This window comes from Anomaloglossus baeobatrachus, chromosome 2 (assembly GCF_048569485.1).
Source record: "Anomaloglossus baeobatrachus isolate aAnoBae1 chromosome 2, aAnoBae1.hap1, whole genome shotgun sequence".
NCBI classification, from domain to species: domain Eukaryota; kingdom Metazoa; phylum Chordata; class Amphibia; order Anura; family Aromobatidae; genus Anomaloglossus; species Anomaloglossus baeobatrachus.
The window spans coordinates 296,754,802-296,781,974 of NC_134354.1; the positions used below are offsets into that span (position 1 = coordinate 296,754,802).

Here is a 27,173-nt window from a genome sequence, read left to right on the forward strand (position 1 = left end):
CACAGGCAGGAGGAGTGTCAGTTTCTGCTCAAAGCAGGCCTCATAGGACATCTATACCTGGGTGATTCTGTGGCCATTATTCCCCTAGGGGTCACCATGGAGAACATGGGCACAACACGAGAACAATTGCACTGTGCCGATCGGTGCAGAGAGGTTGCGCCATCCTCTACAAACAGATTGCTGTGGCAATTGACAGCAACATCAGAGAGGTTAAATGTCAGCGATCGGTGCTAGCACTGATCGTGGGAGTTACAGTAGGGCGTCAGCTATAATATATAGAGGACACCGGCTGATGATTTCGCTGGCACTGCTCGTGAGCTATTGCAATCGTACCACCATTCATAAAAGGCGGTTTGCGGGAACGCACCTCCCACGGCGCTGTACACGTACGGTGGATGTTGTGGAGGGGTTAATATCCATTTTCTTATAGCATGTGTCCATAATTTACTTCCCCAATAAGAGTTTTGCTCTCAAAACATAACCCAGCAGGTGAACTGGAGCATGTTTTTGCACAATGGTTCATTTATCTAAGTGACTGGTCTTGCCCAGCTATGGATCCAGTAGATGCAGTTTTACCATGATTTAGCAGCACAGAGAAGGTTCATAACTCCTAATTACAGAGCTCAGGGGACCCAGCGTGACGGACAATGGGAAAACACAGCCTCAATTTACTGACAGCCTAACAAAATGCCCACCCTAGTTTGGTGGGCATCCCTTATATTACTCATTGATGGAGAGAAGATAAGAAAAAGAAAAATATCAATTAATTATTCATTAAAAAAAAACACTTACGAAATGGCTTCTTCTCGGTTCTCCCCCCACGAGAAGCAATGGCCAAACTGAGAATCGGCAAATTCATGGAGCCCTCCTGCTGCAGCAACACTGAAGTAGCCCCAGACATTTTTGCTGCTGCGGAAATTTAGTTCTTGAACAGTCCCAGAACTCGGTTTAAAACCCTGTGAGAAACAAAAGAGAGGTTTTTTAATAAAGTATTTAAAACTATACCCAAAATGTTTTGTGCACAATATAATCATCTGGAATGGTGCAACATCCCTGCATGCTGGGTGGTAAGTTTCCTTAGCAAAAATACCAGGCAACATAGTGCAACGTTCTACGGTCTTGCTCATAGTAGTAGCCCTTGTGACCACTTGGAATGTTCATTATTGATCCTTTTCTGATACTTCGGGAGGGGGTACACAGTCACATCACCAGACAGTCATACATACCCTAATTGAAGGATCTTTATGCCACATATATTGGCGACTTGTTTCTTCTTCCCAGAATTATCAGCAGAGTTTTGTTGGTGGCATTGGAATCAGTCTAAAGGGCTAGGGCTGGGAATGCATCGGGAGTATATGTGGCATAATGATCCTTCAACTGGGGTAATCAGTGAAAACAATTATACATTTTTGGCCACTTAAATAGAGAAAGGCTCTACTCCATAAATAATAACCTACATAGAAAAAAAGTATTGAGCTTAAAAATTAGAATATAACAAAAAACAAGAGATAAAAGAAGTGAGGTCACTCAAATCAGATCCCAGGAGATTGCTCCAAATATAATAATACACAAAAAATTGTTATACATGGAGGGCCCATGAAAATAGCCGCACAATGGAAAAACCTGTGCCGGTCAATGCAATACTCAAAGAAGTCCACAAGATGGCAATAAAACTAAGGAAAAAAGAAATGATGCAAAGTGCATATAACTATAAAAAGTAGTGGTAGCCCTTGTGGGTCTGGGGGTTGTTAATTATTGATTTTTTTGGTATATTTTGGAGGGGTACACTATCAGACAGCCACACATTATCTAAATTTAAGGATCTTTATGCCACATATATTCTTCCCACAATCATCAGCAGTTTTGGCATTGTGGTGGCATTGGAAACAGTCTCAAGGGTTGGATAGATATAATATCGGACCTGTGGTTATCAATAGGTTACCCATCCAGTCCTTGAGACTGATTCCAATGCCACCAATAAACTTCTCTTGGTGATTCTGGGAAGTAGAAATGCGTCAGAAATATATGTGGATTAAGATCCTTCAATTGGGGGTAATGTGTGGCTATTGGATGGTGTGCTCCTCCCAAAATATACAAAAAGGATCAATAATGGACAACCCCAGAACCCACAAGGGCTACTGCAATGGGTGAGACCATTCCAATTCTATATATGCAGTTGTGATTAATATTGCATCTTTCTGGCGTGGCGTTAAAGGGCACCAATATCCACACAAGTTTTATTTGGTGTCTATTCAGCATTTTCATTCCAAGCTAACATTTCATATAAGTATGTATGTGTGACTTTTGTAGAGCCAGGAAGTTTTTTAGATTATTCTTTATTAAAAGTTTTGCAGGTCTGCATCTGTTGTAGCTACTGTTAATATTGTGGAAGACTTTCCTCGTCCTGTATGGCAGTGTATAGTGAAATTGTAGTTCTCCTATAAAGTTCAGACTATGTCTGAGCTTCACATGTGGTCAAGATGATCAAGATGGCATTTATAGTGGCCTTCAGCACATCCAAAGATTTAATAAAATATTTACAAAAATGTGAGGGGTGAACTCAAGTTTGTGACATACTGTATATATCACCATAATGAACCGACTCTGATCCTATCTTTTGTCTTAAAATATCTAATGAGTGTATATAAAAGGTCATTGTGAAGTGTGGGGGACCACGGTCATTATGGACATCCTCTATTGTGGTTGGTGGATCCGGTGTTACCAGCTTTATACCGAGGTACTACCTGTCCTTGTAATCCTGCCTCTGCTAAAAAGGAACCTTGCTAAACTGTTCCTGAAAAAAAAATAAGAAGTCTTAAAAAGCCTCAGTGATTAGTGAGAAAAAATATACTATTACTCTTATTTTTGCTTTTAATAAAAATTGTGATATGAAAGAAAAATGGAAGAGTACATTACTGGAGACTCAGTACTGTACATAATGGGTTGGAGCAGCTGCTTCATCACAGCTGCAGACACAAACTAAAAGGATATGATTAATCCTAAAATGTTGTCAATCAACGCATTTTTTTATTTTACGTGAGTTTTCAGCAGACATGTCATAATATACACACATATTACATATACACTCACAAAATCTTTAGATAAAAAAAAAATTCCATGAGTATTGATTACACTCAACACTATATATGTCAAACACACAGGAAGAGAGTGTTGTGTTGACAGAACTTTTGCGGTACCTCATCTGGATTTTCACTTGTAATGCGGGCTGCAATCACATGTCCTCTAGGGCAGGGAGCATTCAGGGAGTTGTCAAAGTCAATTAGTGTGTCTCCCCAAGCTGTGACTCCATAAAGCATTCGAATATCCTTTATTCTATGAAGAGGGATTCCCATAGCAATCTGTTGGAAATTGATGAATGCAAGAATATGACTTAACTTGAATTATTTGTGTGTAATTGTGTCTACTATTATTAAGATACATGTTAATAAATACTATAGTACTGTGTAAAGATCAACAATATCAACATTCAACTGGGAAAGATTCAGACAATCCTCGTTAAATGCCCTGTTAGGTACAGATCTCTATATTAGGATCCTCCATTGATTATTCTGATAGAAGTCATTCAATACCTGAAGTTGTGCAGCAGGAAGATTAATATCTGCAACCATTTCTGTGCAGGGATGCTCCACCTGCAGACGTGGGTTAAGTTCAAGGAAGTAAAAACTGCCATCTTGACTGTATAGATACTCAACTGTACCCGCGCTTACATACCCGACCATCTTAGCAAGTTTCACAGCACACTGTAATGACAGAAAACAAGGGCCACAATTAATGGATTTCTAGCCCCCTCATTATTCTCAGGACTTAGTGATATACACTGTGTGCACAATTATTAGTTACGTGAGTATTTTGACATTATTTTTAAACATATTTTGCAACTCCAAGCATTATAAACTTGAATGCTTATTGCATAAAGCCTATCTTGTGATGTGTATTTGCGTAAATAGTTAACAGGGTGACAAAAAAACATACTTAGAAAAAAAAGACACACATTAACTGCCTAAGATTTGAGAAGCATCAAATGTGAAGTGCTCCGAAACCCATTACCCTCCAATACTGTCATATTCCAGAACTGAAACCTACTTGGAGTGGCCATAAGTACAAGGTGTTCAGATCTGGCCAAGGTAAGGAAGGCTCAGACCCGACCACTGAACAAGGCACATAAGGTGAATCGTCAAGACTGGGCCAAGAAATATCTGAAGGCAGATTTTTCAAAGGTTTTATGGATTGATAAGATGGGAGTAACTCTTGACAGTCCAGATGGATGAGCTTGTGGCTGGATCAGTAATCAGCACAGACCTACAGTTCGAATCAGAAGCCAGAAAGGTGACAATGGGGAACTGCTATGGGCTGGTATTTAAAGATGAGCTAGCTAGACGTTCTTGAAACCTACTGCCCGTTTTTAGAAGAGACTTTCTTCAAGCAGAAGTACAGGAACAAGTCAGATTTTTCAAGAAAATCATTCTTTTTCTGCAGGTCAATGTTCCTCACATACATCAATGTACTCCACTGCTTATAACTAGCAGGTAAAAGCCTTAAAAGATGAAAAATAATAATGTCGCTCCCTGCCTTTCCTGTCCTAAACCCCATTGAGAACGTTTGTGCCTTTTTTAAACATGAGATTTATAATGAAGGAAGACAATACTCCTCTCTGAACAACGTCTGGGAGCTGTGGTTTGTGCTCCCCAAACAGTTGATTGCCATCAGATCATGAAATTGACAGATTCCATGATTGGAAGCATATGTCCGTTATTGAAAAGAAGGGTAGTGAATATTGGTTACTGCTACTTTTTATTTATTTAAATGTCAGAAATGTATTTGTGTACATTTTGAGTTTTAGGGTTATTATTCTCACTTTAACCCCGAAACCCGGGGCAATTTTTATTTTTTTCCTCCCCCTCTGAAAAAGGCCATATCATTTTTATTTTTCGTCCATATAGCCATCTGAGGACTTATTTTTTGCAGGACAAGTTGTACTTTTGAATGACACCATTCAATCTGCCCCATAATGTACTGGAAAATGGGAAAAATAATCCAAGTGGGTTAAATTACAAAAAAAAAAAAAAAAGTGCTTTTGCACAATTTTTTTTTATTACCATGTTCATTATATGGTAAAAAACTGACTTGGGAATATAATGACTCTCCAGGTCAGTGCGAGTTTGTAGACACCAAACGTATAGTTTTATTTATTTAAGTGGTGAAACTTAATTCTGGCGTTATGATTTTGTTTCCATTACGCTGTTAATGTAATCTAATTTGTTAATTAATCTTTTCTGAAAGTGGTGATACTAAATATATGTATTGGGTTTAATTATTTTATTTTTAATGGAGCAAAAGAGGGGTGATTTGAATTTGTAGGATTATATTTTTTTTACTTTTTTGTTTTTTCAGTATTTAATAGTCCCCTTAGGGGACTTGAAGCTGCGATCATCTAATTGCCTGTGCTATACAGTCTCTATGAATAGCAGAAATAACTTTCTCCTCTGAATGCCAGGCATGGGGGTCATCAGCTGTCCCGTGCTGTTATAACAATCCATTAGCATCCTACGATCACGTTACGGGGGCACCAATGTGTAGTATTAGTGACGCACTTCCTGTCAGTGGGTGTTAAATGCCAATGTCAGAGACAGACAGTGGCACTTAACTGGTTAACAGCCTAGGGTGGATCTCTGATCCACCAGTGGTTGTTAGAGGCACTTGATGGCTGATTAAAATCAGCTGTCAAGTGCCAGGAAAGATGTGAGCTTAGCGTGTGAGCCCACATCAAAGGTAGGGACAAAGCCGATGATGTACATGTACATGTACATCATCAATCGTGAAGGGGTTAACAGATGAAAACAATGAAGATTGAAAATTTATGTTTTTCATTTAGATGCCCAAAAATTCTGCTAACAGATATTATCCCATGAAAGACAAAACCTCCCCGTTACTTTCTTTAGGCTTATTAGCCTTTTTTATTGACTGACAGCGCTGTAGTGTAGTTTTTCAGTGATAGAATAATCATCAAAATTTCAAATTGTCTAATCCTAAAAAGTATAAAATGGACAATTTATTCCACTAATCTACATATGTTTGTTTAAATGCTCCAATTTAACTACAACAATATACATGAATTGATATCACCATTGGGCTGTCTGAAAACACTGGATTAAGAAAATGTAAGCAATTGGAAGCCATGTGATAATTTTACATTGTAAACTATGGCTATACCACAGCTAAAATACAAAGGACACTGTTTAAAACCTGTTGGAAGCAAAGCTACAACTAAAAAAATGTTCAATGTTAGAAAATATTCTAATGTACAAATTCATAATTGCAAATTGTCAGCATGTCCATATATGCACAGTTCTTGTTCCAATACAAAATTGACCCACCCATGTGCATAACATAAGCAAATAAGCAAGAGAACGATCGAGAAAGAGAGAAAGAGAAAGAAAGAGAAAAAGAGAGAAAGAAAATGAGAGAGAAAGAGAGAGCAAAAGAAAAAGAGCTAAGAGCTAAAGAGAGAAAGAGAAAAAAGAAAGAAAGCAGGCATGGAAAGAATGAGAAAGATGGAGAGAAACGGGGCCTGAGAAAGGAGGAGAAAAACAGAGCAGGAGAGAGAGAGGAGGAGAAAAAAAGAGCCCGCGCAAAGTGAGGTGAGCAAGAGGGAGAGTGAGGAGAGTGAAGGGAGTGAGAATGGAGGGAGTAGGGAGAAGTTAAAGAGATGACAGAGAGGGTATACAGAGGAAAGCGAGGAAGAGAGAGGAAATGGGAGAAAGAGAAGAGAGAAGAAATAGGGGGCGAGAAAGGGTAGAAAGAAGTTAGAGAGGGATTGGAGAGCAGTGAAAGAGAGGAGGATGGCATGGATAGAGAGGAGCACTATAGTGTAGAGAAGGGAGAAAGGGGGAAGAGAGGGGCAAGGAAGGGTAGAAAGACATGGTAAGTAAAAGTAATGTAATTTAGATAGTGTGACACTTTAGAAAGTGATGTATGTTACTGAAGCTTTGATGCACATTTGGGTCACTTCCTCCACTTTCGATACTTGGGGGTCATGCCTGTTACACTTTACTTTTTTCTTAAAGGGTTTGCAAGTATATAAATTAACTATGGTAAGGGGATAACTTATTAATGGGTGTGGGTCAAACTGGTGGAACCACAACCTATCCTGAGAACGGGTCAACTGTATGCACCTACACTCCCATAAATTCTCCATAGGAGTACAGAGCCTGGCTTTCTCCACCAGTCCCATAAACAATGTGAGGAGAAGACTATATAAAACCATTTATCGTACCTGCTCCATTTCTTCAAACACTGAGGTTGTTGCAATTGAAGCAGGAGCCTCTTCAATAATCTTCTGGTGACGCCGCTGAACAGAACAATCTCGACCAAAAAGAGAAATTGCGTTTCCATACTGATCTGCAAGAATCTGTACCTCCAGATGACGGGATTGCTTGGCCAGTCTCATTACAAAAATAGGAGAACCGGGTACTTCTGTCTGGACCTTAAAACAGCAGAAGACAAATGCTGGATCATTCAAGGTATCTTGTACACATGACTGCAGCTCTTATGTACAATGAACTCTACTATGTTGTAGACATAAGCAAAAACATCACATTGATTACACTGGTCTGTATTTGAAAGAAAAAAAAAAAAATTCCGCAGAGCCATGTGTTTTGCTGATTTTACTCAAATGGAAGATGTGGATTCAACATATGAAGTAAAAAAATATGAAATATGTCAAGTTTTTTCACAAATGAGAAATGTTTGAGCAAAAGGTTTTAAAGTTCAATATCAGGGGTGATAAGAAATTCTGAAGTAGCGATAGCACATAATTATTTTGTTACATGCAAAAAAACAAGTCTATCATCTAACCAAGAGAGAAACAGTTGTTAATTTTAATTCTTAGGGAGAAAATTATATAAAAATAGCAGTTGTCAACATCGTTTTGAGGCTCGCGACACACCATTGGAGCTCCAAAGCTCAGACTATTTCTGTGACCCTTAGTCCGCTGGCTCAGGTTTTCAACACATGTCCTGCACACTACGTGATGCCCAAGGTTTTTCCTCGTCACCTAGTTTAACCCTGAAATATGCATGATAAGCATTCTGCACACAGTCACATGTATCTGTCCTTTGTCTGGGTGTTGTAAGCTCCCCTGAATGATGAATGCTGCCGGCAGTTTCTCACTGCTTATCGAGCAGTCTTCCTACTAGTATACCGACTGCATATCCAGTATTTCTTTTTGTGCAATCAGCATATCTAAATAATATAGTTATATATGAATGTTACATTAATACTGTAAGAGTTCCTTATTAAAGAGAATTTAGCGGAAAATCAAGACATGACTGGAGGAAACATGTCATTTTTGGAATCCGTACACCAAAATTCATAATCACATGTTATTTGCAGTCAGTAAGTTGATGTAGAGCACTGTTATGTTTAGGATCTTTGACAAAAACAGCTTTGCAAAAACAAAAGTCCAGAACAAAAGTCACTCACAATCCTTCGGGACTACCAGATGTTTGTATTACTGGTTATATAATTTTCCACTCTAAGCAGAGGCCTTTCACATCAATAACGGACACAAGTAAGAAAACATTTTATATATAGTAAAATCCAGCCTGCTATTACAGTCATCCACCTTTTGCTCAGAGCTCGGACATAGGCTCCGCCATGACTTGATTAATGAGTGAGACAAGCTGGTCCAGCTCAAATGAACAACTTCTCCTTTATTGCTTGAAAAATTCTTATACACGGGACATCAGGTATTTACATAGAAAACGCTATAGTAGCGTATGTATCAATGCGTTTCCGGTGTGCATCCACCATTAATCGTCAAGAAGAAGTTGTTCATTTGAGCTGGACCATCTTGTCTCACTCATCAAAAAACATTTTCCTATAAAAAGAAAGTTTTAAATGGCTTTCTAACGACCACAGCAGATTTTTTTATGGTTGCCACTATTCTGTTCCAAAGGGAACAGGGAACTGCTAAAACTTGCACAATTTTAGGAAGTAGAATTTTATGGAATCCTATTGAAAGGGAACCAGTCTGATCTGCGGACAGCATGGTATTGAGAAAGAAACTGAGAAGTATCCTACATAGGTTTGTGGGAAAAGATTCAATATAACTTTTATTTTATTCATTAAAATCCCTGGTATTTGTATGTATGTATGAGTCCAGTGGGCGGTCCTACTGAGTGACTGACACCTATCTGCATGCACAGCAGACACAGAGGGAAAGCTGCCAATCACCAGTGGGACCGCCCTCTGGAATCATACACACAGATACCAGGGATTTCAATTAAAGATTGAAGATTTAATTAAACTTGTCCCACAAAAATGTTTATGAATCTGATCATGTCTTGCTCAATATCCTCCTGCCTGCCAATCAGATACCATTTTCAGCACGGCAACTTCCCTTTAAACCATGGAAACAGGATACTCTTCAATAATTGAAAGCTAACCTGTCGGAAAAGATTGGGAAAATCTTCTGCGTTGTTCACCTTCCGAATACCTTTTCCGCCTCCTCCCTCAGATGCTTTAATCATAACGGGATATCCCACAGTTTCTGCTGCCTATAACACAGACACAAGATAAAAATTATTATAGTGCACTAAAGTAAATAGTTGGTGGAGATGTCAGTAGAGGACGGGACCCTAATCAGTGTCAAGAAGTTCTCTGCACACGGCAATTTATGATGCAAAAATAGAACATGTATCTTTACACCAAATATAACAGAACATATGTGGTGTTCATGCGGTTGGGGCTAGAACAACAAAAACATTTCGACCCTCCCAGGTCTTTATCAATTACAATTAGTAGCAGCCCAAGAGAATAGCTGTGGAGGAACGGATGATCGCCTGAACAGAGATCTCCACCACTGTGAAGCCCAGCAATAACTCTGCTTATCCTCGCCCCGATTAGTTTATCCACAGCTATCAACTTGTGCTGCAACTCCTGAATACTGATCCGGCAGGGTCCAAAAGCCATATTTATTTGTTATTATAGGACCAAGATGAACCTTTCTTACACCTTCATGACAACCTTGTGATATTTTTGATGCACAAATACATTTTTCCCATTTGCATGATAAAATTCAATTATGAACTTTACAACAGAGACAGAGCATGAAATGCACATAAAATAAATATAAAGAATCATTTCAATGCTCTTGAGAAGTTCTATTTGTGACTGAATTACAATAGTATATTGACTATTATTTATCAAAGTCAAATTAATGCAAGCTTAAAGGGAAACAAGGGATTATACTAAGCTATCCACTTGATAGGTTATAACAATCTGATCATTGGGGGGTCCCACCACATTCCTAAGAACATGTCTCTTCTCTAGCCTATTTGAATAAAGTCCCAATAAGACATGTGCAAGAGTTCCAGTAATTTCCTATCAAACTGTAGGCGATAGCTGAGCATCTTACTTGGCTATCTACAGTAGTCCCTTAGACAATGAATAGAGTAGAGTATAGCTCCATTAAAACATGTCATAGAAGTCTAGAGAACAAATAGTTTCATCTACTGAAGAATTTATAAACTATATCATATCATACAAACACATCACGTGAGTACGAATACAATAAATTCCATTTTATTGCCTAAATGCGCCATCTGTTTCTTTGCCAAACAAGCATTTGTTTCCTGACAATGATGAAGAAACACATTCTTCATCTTTTGCCTTGTTTTGAGAGTCAGGTCAAGATTTCTCATAACTAAGGACTTTTGTGTCTTTGCATTGAAAAAAATAAACTAAAAAGTTATCAAATGCCTAATGCTACGGACAGTCTGGGTGGGGTGGGGGGCACACAGAAATCCCACCACTGCCACCAATTATCATGGAGACAGACTGAGAAAGCCCAGGATATCACACAGATATCCCACTGCTGCCACCAATTTGTCAAGGAGAGCACTCTGCTGCCCACAATCGTCAGGACAATTGCGCAATTGACAAACAGTTAATGGATGATGCTACGGCTGTTTCTACTACTAAGCCAATCACTGGGGAGCTCACAGTGAGGGTATAGTATATATACAAACGATTCCAGCTCATGGAATATTGTACATATATACACAACTCAGTATAGTGCCTGCCAGTTCCACAATAACAAAAGGAACTGCTAGTGTGACGCCCTGGACTAGCCAGGTAGTCACATACATACCAACATACACACCCCCACCCTAGGCAGTTACAACAGTCAGACAAAAATCCTTGTTGCCTCCCTCCAGGACCTGATGTCCACGCAAGGTGGGGTGGAGCCAGGCGGTTGGCCCCACCCACCGAGGAGTTCACAGGCCTGGAGGCGGGAAAAGTGTCAGTTCAGTTTAGGAGTGGAGGAGTGCGGAGTCCAGTTTTGGAGGTGAAAGTGAGAGGAGTGAACACTTGAGGTGTCTGGGTAGGAGCCCAGGCACTGACAGCAAGGTTGGCAGAGGGTGGTGGCCGTCTGCAGAGCCGTAAGGACCGGGGTCGGGCGTCGGCCCGCCGTTACCGGATCAGGGAACGGAGTGAAGCTAAGCACACAGGCAGGGCCATCGGACCCCGACCAGGCTTGGAGCCGCCGTCAATAGTCAAATCCGAATGTGACAGGAACCCCAGGGGTTTCCTAACAACCAAGTCCCGATTGAAGGCAACAGTCCACCCAGAGAGGATTTACAGCCACAGCCACAGGCTAGAGATCCAAGGGCCAGCGCTTGTGGGCAAAACGGGCTCCTACGGCACCTATACGCCGGGGAGCGGACTACCAGTGGGCAACCACAGGAGTCAGAATATTCTAAAAGGTGCAGGGAAAGACAGCAACCATCAGCCGTCCGAGGAGAGCACAACAACAACACTGCAGCCGGCTGCGGGACCCGTCCATCCGGCCGTTTTGGTTTACCAGAGACTTTGTCAGTGATTGTCTGAGTAAGTACACCAGTGCCGTCCGGCACCGCGCCGCGCTGTCCCTGCAACCCTGCACCCCAGCCATCCAGCCTCCCCGTATCACCATCCGGGCCCCGGGATCACCAACCCCTACCCATGGAGGGGACAACATCCTAGCTGCTCCCTGCCATCTCTCCCGGGATCCCCGTCACCAGCAGCTGTGGTGCCATCATCACCACGTCCCGTGGGTGGCGTCACAAACAATCTCCCTAACCAAACCACCCCTTTTCACTCACGGGTGAGGAGCGCTGCTCGAGCCACCGAGCAGCAGAAGCCCCGGACCAGAGTGTGGCAAGCGCGCCCCTCCGCCCGCGACAACTTGGCGTCTACGAACAGGATAGAACCGATCTACCTACCGGTAGAAGTGCGACTTGCAGTCCCCGCCGGCGGCGTCCGGCAGAAAAATTTGAAGTTCCGCCATCTTTGGCGCGAAGATTTCCCGCTTGAGTGTCTTCCCCGAGCGGGGAAGGCGCGAAAAGCGAAGCCCCGCTCCCAAAGAGGAAGTGCTAGAAAGAACCAAGGGGGGACGGGAAAAAGATGTCTGTGCCCGACGGAGCCGTTGGAGGAGTGGCGGTCGCAGCCTCAGCAGTGCCCGTAGATGGAAACGGGATAGCCCGTGCTCTGGCCGCAAGAGCGGGGGAGGCCGCGGGCCCAGCGGTTGCCCAGGTGATGCCGTTCTCCCTGCCCTATGTGCCCGGTGCTACCTGGCTACCGTAGTACAATGGGAAGCCTGATGCTTTGCAGGTGTTCCGGAAAAAGATTAGCCCGGTCCTCGATTTATATCCCTTGACTGATAGGCAACGGGCAGCGGTAGTGCTAGGGCAGCTAACCGATGCGGCTGAGCAGGAGACGGAGACCTGGACCGATGCGGACCGGGCTTCAGTGACTACCATTTTTGAGAAACTCCAAATCGCTTTTGAGACCCGCACGGAAGCGGAATTGCGGATGCAGTTTTATCAGTGTCGACAGCGGCCTGCGGACAATATAAAAGACTATGCCCTGCGTCTGCAAACAGCCCTCGATACGCTGAAGCGGGTGGACACTATCAACAATGCAGAAAGAAATAAGATGCTAGTGGAAAAATTCCTGCAGGGGCTGGGGTCTGCAGAAGACCGCAAGCAGCTACGGCTGTGGGCCCTGGAACACCCCAACCTGGACTTTGCAGTATTGAAGGAGCGGGCCATCAAGGCCCTGCAGGCCCAAACGCCAGACGCTCCTGAGGCGGCCCCATGGCCGGCTGAAACTGCTCCCATCATGGTGGCACCTCCTCTCCTGGCTCTACCGGCCCCTGCGGCGCCCGTCGGGATGATGGAGGAGCTAGCTGCCCAGGACCGCCGTATGGATGGAGACCTAGCCAAGATCCTCGCCGCACTCCAGCTTCCAACGAGAGTCAAGCCCCCAGGGAGGATCCAGCTCGCCGACAGCCCGGAGGACGTCCCCTGGATGCAGCGGAGAAGGACCAATGACTCACGGTATGGGCTTCCTATTTGTTACAGGTGCAGCAAGCCTGGCCACTACTCTAGGCGATGCCCGTTAAACAAGCAACCCCTGGGGCCAAGGGCCAATCCTCAGGAGTAGACACCAATGGCCCCCCCGACTGGCGAGACCGGTATATCGGAGCTCGCCCCATCATCCCTCTGGCAGTGGACGGCATCCCGCTCATAGCCCTCTTGGACACCGGATCACAGGTAACCACTATACCATATACACTGTACCAGCAGTATTGAGGTACTGATGAACTTGCCCCCTCTGATGATAGCCTGACCCTTGTCGCAGCTAATGGACTCCCGCTAACCCAAAAAGGATACAAGCAAGTGACCCTGACTGTGGGACGTGCGGAGTTAAAAGAATCAAGGGATGATTGTGGTGATGAATGAACCCAGTGATCATACCCCGAAAGTAATCTTAGAGACCAATGTGATGGAGCATTTTATGAGTGAGGTGCTGAGTCTGTTGCAGCAGTTAGCCGCCACAGCAGGAGGAGGCAGACAGAGGGCTGTGCAGCGTGAGATCCGGGCCCTTCTGTATCGGCAGCAAGTGAACTCAACTGGTGGAGAGATTGGTGGAGTAAGGGTGATGGATGTGGCCCCCTTGGTAGTGCCACCCTGAAGTGAGATGATGATTTGGTGCAGGGCAGCAGTAGGCGCCCAGGGGCGTGACTACCTGGCGATGGTGGAACCCACGCCTTCTGAACACTGGCCCACGGTGATGGCAACAAGAGGGGTGGTTGACGTTAAAAAGGGGAGAGTGCCTTTGAGAGTGCTGAATTGTGCAGAGGAGGAAGTCAGGCTCCTCCGTTACGCTACCCTTGCCAAGTTGCTCACCCTAGACCCTCACACCATTCACGAAGCCGTCCCTCCTACCCCAGCATCCCCTGCCAGTAACCATATACCCCCTGAACAGTTAGGGGAGTGGTACCAGGAACTACACCTAGGCACTGACGCCACACCCACGCATCACAAAGAGGGGGTATACAGGGTGGGGTGGTGCAAGAGTATGAACAGGTTTTCAGCAAGCACCCATTAGATTTCGGGAGGATTAAGGGGGTTCAACACCATATACCTACAGGTGTACATCCACCCATTAAAGAAAGATATAGGCCCATCCCGCCAGCGCATTATCAATGCGCCAAAGACATGTTGAGGAACATGAAGGAGGCAGGGGTCATTCAGGATAGTTGTAGTCCCTGGGCAGCCCCACTGGTGCTGGTAAAGAAGAAAGACGGCACCATGAGGTTGTGTGTGGATTACCGGAAGATCAACCAGATCACACATAAAGATGCCTATCCTCTCCCCCGTATCGAGGAGTCGCTAGCTGCGCTGAGAACTGCTAATTTCTTCTCTACCCTTGCCCTTACCAGCGGGTACTGGCAGGTAGCGGTTGCACCAGAGGACCGTGAGAAGACTGCATTCGCCACTCCCATGGGACTCTGCGAGTTTAACAGCATGCCGTTCGGGCTGTGCAATGCCCCTGGAACCTTCCAACAGCTCATGGAGTGTTGCCTGGGACATCTCAATTTCGAAACGGTCTTACTGTACCTGGACGATGTGATCGTATACTCCCAGACATACGAGACCCACCTGGAACATCTGGCTGAAGTGTTTGCGTCCCTAGCCAAGTATGGGATGAAACTGAAGCCCTCCAAGTGCCACCTACTGAAGCCCAGGGTGCAGTACCTCGGACACGTGGTGAGCGCAGAAGGTGTCGCCCCAGACCCCGAGAAGATCACTGCTATCCAGGACTGGCCGAGACCGACCACAGTGAGGGAGGTGAGACAGTTCCTGGGCCTGGTGGGCTATTACCGTCGCTTCATCAAGGGGTACACGAAGATGGCCGCCCCCATGCAAGACCTCCTCGTGGGACAGACTAAGGGTGGCAGGTCCCCTGGATCTCCGTTTGTGTAGGAGAAGCAGCATGAGGAGTCCTTTCACCAGCTGAAGACGGCCTTGACGGGAGAGGAAATCCTGGCGTACCCTGATTACAGCCTCCCATTCATCCTCTACACCGATGCCAGCAATGTGGGCCTGGGAGCGGTCCTGTCCCAGGTCCAGGACGGGCGAGAAAAGGTGATTGCCTATGCCAGCAGAAAACTCCGGCCCACGGAAAGGAACCCCGAAAATTACAGCTCCTTCAAGCTTGAGCTCCTGGCCCTGGTGTGGGCAATCACCGAGAGGTTCCGACATTATCTCGCAGCGGCGAAATTCACGGCTTACACGGACAATAATCCGTTGATTCACCTGGACACGGCCAAACTGGGCGCCCTGGAGCAGCGGTGGGTGGCCAGGCTATCTAATTATGACTTCACTATCAAATACAGAGCCGGCCGCAAGAACACCAACGCGGATGCATTGTCTCGGATGCCTCACCTGCCACATGGGGGGGGGTCAGAAGATGATGACCTCGAAGAAATTGAGTTGCCCGCGTTCCATCGGCCACCGGTCGAAAAATTACCTGTCAAACAACAACAGGCGAACCTGGACCCGCTACCCAGCCAGGGGTGGCGAGAAGCCAAAGACCAAGTGCCTGCCGTCCAGTTGGTCAAGACCATGATTGAGCAAGGTTCCTCCGGAATGGATCCGGCAGCGCCCCCTGAGGCCCAGCGGCTGTGGAAGGAACGAGCCCGGTTGTACCTGCACGAGGAAAAGCTGTATCGAGGGCTGATCAACCCGAAGACTCACGAGAAGGTTCGTCAGCTTGTGGTCCCTCAGGCCAGCGTGCCCAAAGTTCTCCGGGCATATCACGATATCGCTGGGCATTTCGGCTGGAAGAAGCTGAAGATGTTGTTGAGAGAGCAGTTCTATTGTAGTGGGATGCGAGAATCTGTGGAGGCTTGGTGTTGAGAGTGCGGCCCCTGCGCGCTGAGAAGAAAGGATGAAGTCAGCCAAAGAGCCCCTCTACAGCCGATCATCACCCATCAACCGCTGGAGTTGGTTGCCTTGGACCACGTCAAGCTTACACCCAGCCGGAATGGGTATACCTATGCCTTGACCATCGTGGACCACTACTCCAGGTTCATGGTGGTTGTTCCAGTCAAGGATTTGACCGGCCGTACTGCAGCCAGGGCATTCCAGGCCTACTTCTGTCGACCGCACGGGTACCCGGAGAGGGTACTCACGGACCAGGGTTCAGCCTTTGAAGCAGAGGTGTTTCAAGAATTCTGCCAATTGTATGGTTGTAAGAAGATCAGGACCACGCCATACCATGACCAGACTAATGGGATGTGCGAAAAGATGAACCACCTGGTCCTGGATCTCCTCAAGGTAATACCGTTGGAAGAGCGGAACCTGTGGTTAGAAAAGCTGCCTGACCTGGTAGACATGTACAATAACATCCCTTGTAGTTCTACCAAATGCACCCCGGCGTATCTGATGAGAGTCCGACCGGGCCGGCTGGCGGTAGACCTAGAAATGGGGTTGGAAGCTCCCAAGGCCCTTCCTTCGACTGCTGGCTGGGATACTCGGCGGCAAATCCAATACCGACAAGTCCAGGAATATGTAGAGAAGAATCTCGGTCAGAGCCGAGAAAAACAGGCGCAACGCTTCAATAAGCGAGCGTCGGCCGTTCCCTTTGAGCCAGGGAATGTCGTGCTGAGGCGGAAGAGATGGACCCATAAGCTGGATGACCAGTGGGAAAGGACCCCGTATGTCATACAGCCCACTGAATGGGAGAATGAGAAGGCTTATGTGATCAGTCGCGACCAGGGGAAGACTGCCACTACGGTTTCCAGGGACCATTTGAAGAAGTGTCCTCACCCCTTGAGAGTGACAACCGAAGTTCCGGTTCCTACACCGAGCGGGGAAAAGGAGAAGAAGGTGATCCACACAGTGATGGGCGATTTCCCAGCAGACTGGCCTATGCAAAACGGTGCGGTGATTGTTCCGGTGATAATGTTCCCACAACACGTGGAAGAAATGGAGACGGAAACGCCCGCCAGTGAGCCGCTCGAACAAGCGCCCAGGGACGCACCTATACCCCCTCCCCTTGGGTTTCCACTCGCCATACCTGCCATAAGGGAAAAGGAACTGACTGTCTCCTCTGTCCCCTCGCCCTCCACTGATGACATTGGGCCCAGAAGGTCCACACGCCCCCAACCTAGGTCGACCCCCACTTAGGTACAGGGAAACTACCATCTAGGGGTGCCGGATGTTGATTGTTCCAGTTGTGAATGAATGAATGAATACAAATCAACCGAGTTTTTCATCTGATTGTCGACAGTGATTATCCCGGCCGTTGCCGGCAAGTTGTCCCCGGAGGGACCCTATGTGTTTTACCGTCCACATAAGGAACTGCTCATGGATATGGCCGAGAACTAGCAGGCCACCCACGAACTTCTGGGTTTGTAAATAGTTTGGTGGGCTGGTTTTCCGTCCGTGCCGCCTCCGGAGAGGCAGATTGGAGGAAGGGCCCTCAGCAGAGGAGGTTGGGGCCCGGCCACCATCTGGACCGGTGGCCATCCTCCGGGGGTCAGGGGTCCCCCTTGGACGTGGGGTCCCCTGAAGTGACAGCCGGGTGCGAGACACTGTACCCGTTCCCGCTCGGGTAACCTGGACCAGGACTGGGGAAGAGGGGTGCTGCCCGTTTCTTAGTGGCAGCATCAAGGATCAGGTTATTTGGGTGGGGGAGCGGATGACCATGAACCTGTCCGTTTAATAAAAATGTTCAATATTTGAAACGTTAAAGCTGCACCTCCCGTAAGGGAAGACTTGAAAATATACGTATGTTGAATATTTTCATATGTTAATTTATCTTTGCAGTTTGAAAAATAAAACCGGTGATGGACAGGCAGCCCGCGGACGGTCTGCGTTTTACCAAGGGGGAGTGTGACGCCCTGCACTAGCCAGGTAGTCACATACATACCAACATACACACCCCCACCCTAGGCAGTTACAACAGTCAGACAAAAATCCTTGTTGCCTCCCTCCAGGGCCTGATGTCCACACCAGGTGGGGCGGAGCCAGGCGGTTGGCCCCACCCATCGAGGAGTTCACAGGCCTGGAGGCGGGAAAAGTGTCAGTTCAATTTAGGAGTGGAGGAGTGCGGAGTTCAGTTTTGGAGGTGAAAGTGAGAGGAGTGAACACTTGAGGTGTCTGGGTAGGAGCCCAAGCACGGACAGCAAGGTTGGCAGAGGGTGGTGGCCGTCTGCAGGAGTTGGTGGAACTCCGCAGAGCCGTAAGGAACGGGGTCGGGCGTCGGCCCGCCGGTACCGGATCGGGTAACGGAGTGAAGCTAAGCACACAGGCAGGGCCATCGGACCCCGACCAGGCTTGGAGCCGCCGTCAATAGTCAAATCCGAATGTGACAGGAACCCCAGGGGTTTCCTAACAACCAAGTCCCGATTGAAGGCAACAGTCCACCCAGAGAGGATATACAGCCACAGCCACAGGCTAGAGATCCAAGGCCCAGCGCTTGCGGGCAAAACGGGCTCCTACGGCACCTATACGCTGGGGAGCGGACTACCGGTGGGCAACCACAGGAGTCAGAACATTCTAAAAGGTGCAGGGAAAGACAGCCACCATCAGCCGTCCGGGGAGAGCACAACAACAACACTGCAGCCGGCTGCGGGACCTGTCCATCTGGCCGCTTTGGTTTACTAGAGACTTTGTCAGTGATTGTCTGAGTGAGTACACCAGTGCTGTCCGGCACCGCGCCGCGCTGTCCCTGCAACCCTGCACCCCAGTCATCCAGCCTCCCCGTAACACCATCCGGGCCCCGGGATCACCAACCCCTACCCACGGAGGGGACAACATCCTAGCTGCTCCCTGCCATCTCTCCCGGGATCCCAGTCACCAGCAGCGGTGGTGTCATCATCACCACGTCCCGTGGGTGGCGTCATGAACAATCTCCCTAACCAAACCACCCCTTTTCACTCACGGGTGAGGAGCGCTGCTCGAGTCTCCGGGTCCGGCCCACCGCTCAAGCAGCAGCAGAAGCCCCGGACCCGAGCGTGGCGAGCGCGCCCCTCCGCCCGCGACACTAGCTGCTACTACCAATCGCTCTACAGGTCGATTGGGCACCCGTTACACATGGCATACAACTTTCGGGGATGCAGTTTATAGAGCAAGAACAACAAAGCTAATACATTTTATATATTTAATCCGAAATGATACCGTGTTTAAAAAAAAAACAAAAGAGGGTACAAATGGGAACAAAATAATACTGCATATAGAATTACATAACATTAAACAAAAGAATATTACTAAACCTGATGTCACTGTAAAGGTTTTAGATTTAAAGAGAGAAGGACTCCAATGGACCATGCAACAATCCCACATGGCAAGGTATCTTCCTGACACTGAACAAGGGAGCCAAATGAAACTTCTGTTTTTATTAACGACAGTTACTCCCATATACGTCCCCCTTGGTGACCTCATATAGGGGCTGTTTGTAGGATGTGTTCGGCCCTTCAGAATTTTATGAGATCCACAACCTTTATGATATTTTCGCCCCTGGAGGTTCCAGGGGGAGATAACTCCATCAGCTTTTCTATCATAATTTTATCCGTTCATAGGTAGGAAACATGGCATAGATATTGTCATCTATCTACCTGATATGCATTTGCTGAGACACCTGTCATTGTCCAGCGGTGCGGAACAATGTTTTGCAGTTGCCATTTCATTATGAATTCAAAATATGTCTTTCCTATCTATTATATTGTTCCAGTTCACAAAAATTTTATACATAACTTTTGTAAGAGAACAAAGGATTTGAATGCACTCTAGTTTTCTGCTCACTGAGGCTCTTATCTCTACCGGTGGCAAAGCTGCCCTTCTCCGCATTCCTGTGCAGTCCAGCTAAAATTGGCTTCACATCTGCTAGCCTTTTAACTGCCTGTTCCCCAAAGGAGGAGGTTCAGCTGCATAGGGTACATGTGGAATTTGAGAGTGAGGCTGAAGTCACACTTGCGTATGACTTGCACGAGTCCAGTGAAAAAATCTCGCATTGCACTGGGCCCCATGTAAGGAAATGCTGCAGCTCAGATCTGCGTGTTTTTCCTCAGCCCTAATCGGACTGAGGAAAAAAAAAAAAAATCGCAGTATGCTGCGATTGTCTGCAAAAGCCGTGTCACTCGCACCCGTTCAAGTGTAGGGGTGCGAGAGAAACACCAGACTGTAGTCGGATGTTATTCCAGTGCAGTGCGATATACGCACAGGCTGACAATGGAGGAGATAGGGAGATTAACCACTCCCTCTCGTCCGCAGCGCCCGCCCTCTGCTTCGCAGCTGTGACCCGATCACAAGATCGGGTCACAATAGCATGACAATTGACTCACGCTCGCAGTAGAGCCTGAGTCGGGGGTCATTAGCATATCGGATCCGTTGCTCTCGCATCGGATGTTTATAAAGACCAAAAAATGATAATGTAAGAAAATCTTAAAGAGAATGTGTCAAATTATTATTTTTTTTAACATTTAGACTTTAGGATAGTTTATTAAAAAGCGTATAAAATGAAATGGTCTAATTTTTCTTTATAACTTTTTAACTGAGCTGCTGGGGGCTGTCATTTTTATTTGCTAATGTGTAAGCATCAGAGTACAACACTTCCACTCCACACAGCAAATACAGCAACCCCAGGCCATAGAAGACAGCGGACGGCATCTTGCCCTATCTCCTATTATGTGGCTAAATCAGCAAACAGCGCGTACCCAATTTACTGGTTTAGGTGGAGCCTCGGGCCAATTGGAATGTAGCCTAGTGCTATGCTTTTATTCCCTTTTGCCACATGTTACAACTATGATCTGAGTGGAGCCATCATGTCATTGCAGCGCTCAGATCATAGTAAGCGGTGAGCAAAGGTTCAGGCACCACGCCTGCAATGGTGTCTTCATTCAGTGACATATAGTCCCCACTACATCCCTTGTGCCCGGATTGGGCGAGCTCTCACTGGTTATTACTGTGATATGAACCCTGCAGCCCTAATCCTATGTTGGTTTCTCTCAGATCACATTAATGTATCTAATCCTAAAGTGTGATACAGGCTGCAGTTATGTATCTAATCCTATTATGTGCTACAGTCCACTGAGCTGTCTATCTAATCCGATTATGTGGATGTAGCCCGCTGAGACATGCATTTAAATCTGAGCATGTGTGGTTTAGATACACTATGGGGCTCAGAAGTAGAGGATATTTGGATTTGGGATTTCAGATTTTGCTGGATTTCTTTTAGGCATAGGAGAAAGAGAAGCCAGGGCACTTTTCCAGAGCCTTTTTGCTACCAGTAAAGTGGAAGTCCTCTACATTTCTGTTAAGAGAGGACAGTGCTGAGTGAGAGCTTGTTTGTTGTGGGATGATTTGAAGCTTTTAATAGTAGCATTTTGGGCTACAGAACATTTTGGATCAGTTCACATTTATCCTGCGCTCTACGCTGAACACTTGCATCAGTTTTCATCTATATCTTGGAAATACATGATTGATATGAAACCCCATCATAACTAGTGAGGCAGCAGAGTTACTAAGGACTTTGGCCTTTGATCAGCAGTGTCCATCTTTTCAGAGGTGCACAAAACTGTGGTTGACCGCACTTTTATGCAGGCCTAAAAAGACACGTAAAAAGATGAACACCATTGTATCACAGGTCAGATGGGAGTTCAAAGTGATTCCATGTATGTATTTATGTATAGATCGCTGTATTTTTAAATGACGGTAGTACCGCAGCTGAATTTTACCTATAAATAGTATGGACAGGAGTGACTGAGCTATCCTTGAGGAAGGGGACCGGTAACGCCCCCGAAACGCGCGTCGGATCTTGCTCAGTTTATTTTCTATGGAGTGGACGTAACTGTCTGACCATTACTGATTGACTGTGGGGCCTCAGCTCCCTAACCGGTGAACGCCCAAACAGTTAACGGAGAAAATCTCCTTCAACAGCGCCTTGTCAGCTGCTTGCTCCTTGAATGTGAAAATCGTGTGCATAGGGGATCAGCACTAAATTCACCTCCCTTCGGACAAGAAAAAGCTGCACTGCGCAAGGATTACATTCCACAGAGCTCCCCTGTCAAGTACCGGTGCCAGGTAATTTACACTGGAGATCTGTAACGGGTCTCTGGTGCACTGGCAACATAACCGTTAGACTCCTTGCTTGGAGTGCGGTACACCTAGTAGTCACTAGGGTTCTAAATTAAGCGGAGCGTGACCGCTAATAAGCTTATACAAAGCGGTGAAGAAGCAGCCTATCTGCAGGCACTTTCAGGCAGGAATGCTGATGTGATATACGAACTGATACTGGCACAGTGTTTCCTTGCAGATTACTGTCTTTCCTCCTGACTCAATTATTTTATATATAAAAAATACAAAAAAATCCTTTATTTTTCTGTTTGATTGTGGTTGCCGCCGGCCGGGGCTCCATCATCCTTTTAGGTGTTCTTACAAGTTTACACAGTTTGTGGATTTGTGTATCTACTTGTAGATTGTGTGTTAAATTTATGTGAGTATTGTCTATTTTCAGAATAAGGATATTAATAAAATTTTAAAATATTCTCTACTACCTTTCAGCGCTGGTTTTCTGAGATTTTATAAAATCTCTAACTTATATGTATTGTTCCCTAGGCAATTATTGGGGGGTTTTGCTATGAAACTAGCTGCAGAAATATTAGTAAGTTGGGTTGAGCGCTTACCATTGTCCTAGGACAATTGGTTTTTACCATCTGTCTTATTACAGCAAATCTTCCACCAGAGGTTTTGTCCGAATCAAATATTTCAGAGATTTATACGGACTCCCGCAATATAAGCGCTCAGCGTAGAGCGCAGGCTAAATATGAGCCGAGCCTTGCTGTGATCTTTGGGAGGAAGAATGAATAAATCAACAGTAGTTAAAGAATTGTTTTTATTTGTTTTACGCCATTCATTGTGCAGTTTAAGTGCTACAATAGCTTTATTCTTCGGATCAGTATGATCACAGCAATACTAGACATATAGATTTTTTGTTGTTTTTATACGTATATTTAAAAATGTGCCATGTAAGGGCTCATTTTTTGGGGGATGAGTTGGAGTTTTTATTGATACCAATTTTAGGCACAAAAAAAAAAAATTAAATCACTTTTTATTCATTCCTCTTCTTGGGAGGCAAAATGAAGAAGAAACAGCAACAGGAAAAAAAAATCATGCCTTCTATCATGCTGTAGAAGTGATAAGGCAGCTTATCACTTTTTTTTTTTTTTTTTTACTTAGTTCCTCTATGAGACTTATTTCTCTGACCACTGTTTTAATGCATTGCAATACACGTGTACTGCAATGTATTAGAGCTGTTAGGGTGACACTAGTAGAAGGACCTATAGGCCATGCTCCTGGCTGTGTCTAATTGACCACCATAGCTTGCAGATCGTGAGCTCACGATTGTAGTCACGACAACCGGAGGTCAAGTAAAGACCACTGGTTGATATGATTATCAGCAGCAGCTCGTAAAAACGTTACAGGGGTGCCAGTCCTTTTTCAGCCTTCTAAGTGCTGCGATCGCTACTGGTCACAGCATATAGGAGGGTTAAACAGTCGGGGTGATGCAGCCACTGCTCTGGCTGTTACAGCTGTTACAGCCAAATCGCGGCTGTCACTTAGCTCCCAGTGGCAATCGAGCAGGCACAGCTCCTGTGTCTGCATAATCACCATTGTGTACCAATACATCAATCTGTGGGAAGTACCTGCAAAATATGATGTACTATTATTACGCAACACGTCGGGAAGGGGTTAAAGACAAGAAGCTCTTTAGCTTAACTCATCGTACTACCAGTGTCAGTCTATGGCTGCTTAAGGGACTCTGTCAGCATGAAAAGACTGTTCAAACCACGTATAGCCGCTTGTACATCATCCTACCAACTTGTTTTCAATCTATCTCTGGCCTTTCCTGGCTCCATGAAGCCAGAGCTGTCAATCAAAGAAGCAGGGGGGTTTGAAGATAGAGGTAAAATAGCAAGTGGGAAGCTGAACTTAAATGTTTGGCCACCTCACAATGCTCCAAGCACCTGTACTTGGTTTCAATTCTGAGCTATCAGAATCCCTCTAAATACAGTATATGCATTTGTTTGTAATGGATGCAACTGAAATATCTATACTCAATAAGGGTATGTGCGCACGTTGCTTTTTACCTGCTTTTTACCTGCTTTTTTGCTGCTTTTTCTTCTGCGCTGTTTAATGCCAAAATGGATGTGTTCTTCTATTCAAGCAAAGTCTATGGGAATTTGGGTTTCTTGTTCACACTATGTTGTTCAAAATGCTGCCTTTTTGTGGCAGAACTTTGGTCAAAAACTCAGCTTTTCAAAGAAGCAACATGTCAATTGTTTTTGCCATTTGGGTTTTGCACTGCAAAGCTGAGTTTTTGACCAAAGTTCTGCCACAAAAAGGCAGCATTTTGAACAACATAGTGTGAACCAGAAACCCAAATTCCCATAGACTTTGCTTGAATAGAAGAACACATCCATTTTGGCATTAAACAGCGCAGAAGAAAAAGCAGCAAAAAAGCAGGTAAAAAGCAGGTAAAAAGCAACGTGCGCACATACCCTAATTAAGGAAAGTGATCACACACCAATATGGCGTATGTAAGGAAGAAACAGAGGATCGAAAAAAAGGGGACATTGATTGCTGAATCAGACTACACAAGTTAGTGTGTTGTCTGTTAGCAAGCAAGAAAAAGATCTGCATAGGGGATGTAGAAACAATTAGAACATTTTAATAGATTTTGCACAGTTGTTTCAGTTTTGCTTTTTGGAAGCAAATAGTTATTAAATTAAATGCAATATGTTCCCATTTTTAGTTTATCAGCATTAATAGGCAACTTACCTTCATTCCATCATCCACGTCTTTCACATAACCCTTCTCATAAATATCTTGAGGCACATTTAAAATTCGCTTCTTTAAATCGCTTTCCTGCCAGTCTACTTTTAAACCTAGAAGAAAAATAAACAGTAGAAAAAAAATATTATAAGCATGGAAAGGTAACATACTATTAACGCACACAATCTTCCACCACCTCTCCCCCATTTTATTCCCCAGTTCTGGCGGCTTCTACATAAGTGCAGAATTTGGAACCACAGAGATGCTGTGGAGATGCTGCTGCAGACCTGGCCCAGGTGTTAAATCAGACTGATATTTCACGTGTCATATGTACGGCATGTGATGTAATTACCATCACAGGAGTACCAAGATGGCAGCCATTGTAACCCAGGCCCTTGACAACAATGGTGACCCAAAGGTAATCCCAGCGCAGGCAGGTAATAGGAGCAGGTTAAATGTAAAAAACCTGCAACCGCTCCATTAAAATGCTGCTATCAGAAATTGACTGCGGCATCCAAATAATAAGCAGCTGCAGCCAATGCTCTCGCCGAGATTCTGTAATACAGCTGACATCCATTCAACATGTGTTGAGTCCCCTTCATCCTTGTGGTCCTGTTAAGGACATTTATTGATGTCCTAATTGAGATGCGGGTAAATGTCTATTACTATCCATAGTTTAACATTAATTAAATAAAAAGTACACCTCACAGACCTAGTACAAGTCATTTTAGCACCAGCATTCATCAAAAGATGTAGACCTAAACCTTTTTACACAATTTAATATGTATACAAGGTATTAATAATCACCATTGCCGCTCCAGGGTAGAGTTGGAATTCCAGCTGTTTGGGCAACAATGGAGGATGCAATTTTATCTCCTAATGCCCACATGGCTTGACTTGGCGGACCTATAATGAGATTGATATTATAAATTGTTACAATCCAGCATTCACTAAACTAAACACAATTGTTACATTTTTTTGATCTCTAAAAACTATTATTATCAAAATAAAAATTGAGGAGAGGTTTTTGAAAACCTTAGATACTATATACACAAACTCCCCCTGCGTTACTTTTCAAGAAACGTATTATAAGGTGCTCTCTAAGTGGTATTTCACCCCGCAAAAATTAAACATTATCCAGAAAAATCACCCCTCTGCTGCAGGAATTGGGGGGAAATAGGAAGCCTAACCCATATATTTTGGAACTGCCCAATCCCTGATAATTTGTGGTTGGACACACAAGGCCTTATATTAAAAATTACTCCTCTAAATATCCCTCTCACTTCCCAACTATTTCTGCTCTCAATAGGTCTTAAAGACATTTCAAACAAATTTAGACATATCATCTGCCATACATTACTAACCATAAAACATAACGTCGCGATGGAAACAGGTGTTTCCCCTCCAAAATAGAGGACCTAGTGGAGAGAGTTTCCCTCCACAATACATTTGAATATAATTTGGCTCTAAGCGAGAACTACGAAAAATACAATAAAAAATGGCTTATGATCCAAACCTTCACACACAACTTGTATATTAATGAATCCATTGACTAGGACTAAGCTTTCTTTATGCCATTGTCGCGGGCGAAGGAGGGGCCGCTGCGCTCTCCCACTGCTCGGGTCCGGCTGCCGCTGCTGCTGCGGCTACTGCTGCTCGGTGGTGGCTCGAGCGGTGGGCCGGATCCCAGGGACTCGAGCGGCGTTCCTCGCCCGTGAGTGAAAAGGGGATTTGGTTGTGGCGGTTTTGATTATGGATATTGTCCGTGACGCCACCCACGGTTGTGGTGATTTTGGTGACACCACCGCTGCTCTAGACGGGGATCCCGGGAGCGGTGACTGGGAGCAGCTTGGTTGTTAGTTCTCCCCTCCGTGGGTAGGGGGTTGGTTGTCCCGGGGCCCGGTGATGGGGTAGGGATGGATGGCAGGCAGGTTACGGGGCCTGGGGAGGTGCAGGGTCGCGGGGGTAGCGCTGTGCCGCACG

At 45.2% G+C, this 27,173-nt stretch overlaps 1 protein-coding gene across 1 annotated transcript in view; it reads right to left on the bottom strand.

The window, feature by feature from the left end:
- ACACA (acetyl-CoA carboxylase alpha) overlaps positions 1-27,173 on the bottom strand; it is a 776,656-nt gene that overhangs the window by 642,706 nt on the left and 106,777 nt on the right. Inside the window, exons 7-13 of the mRNA XM_075335853.1 lie at positions 25,998-26,096; positions 25,197-25,303; positions 9,468-9,578; positions 7,295-7,504; positions 3,591-3,761; positions 3,198-3,359; positions 793-956 (exon numbers count right to left, since the gene is read on the bottom strand). Of these exons, the coding sequence (XP_075191968.1) occupies positions 793-956; positions 3,198-3,359; positions 3,591-3,761; positions 7,295-7,504; positions 9,468-9,578; positions 25,197-25,303; positions 25,998-26,096 (1,024 nt within the window). The remainder of the gene's footprint in view (positions 1-792; positions 957-3,197; positions 3,360-3,590; positions 3,762-7,294; positions 7,505-9,467; positions 9,579-25,196; positions 25,304-25,997; positions 26,097-27,173) is intronic.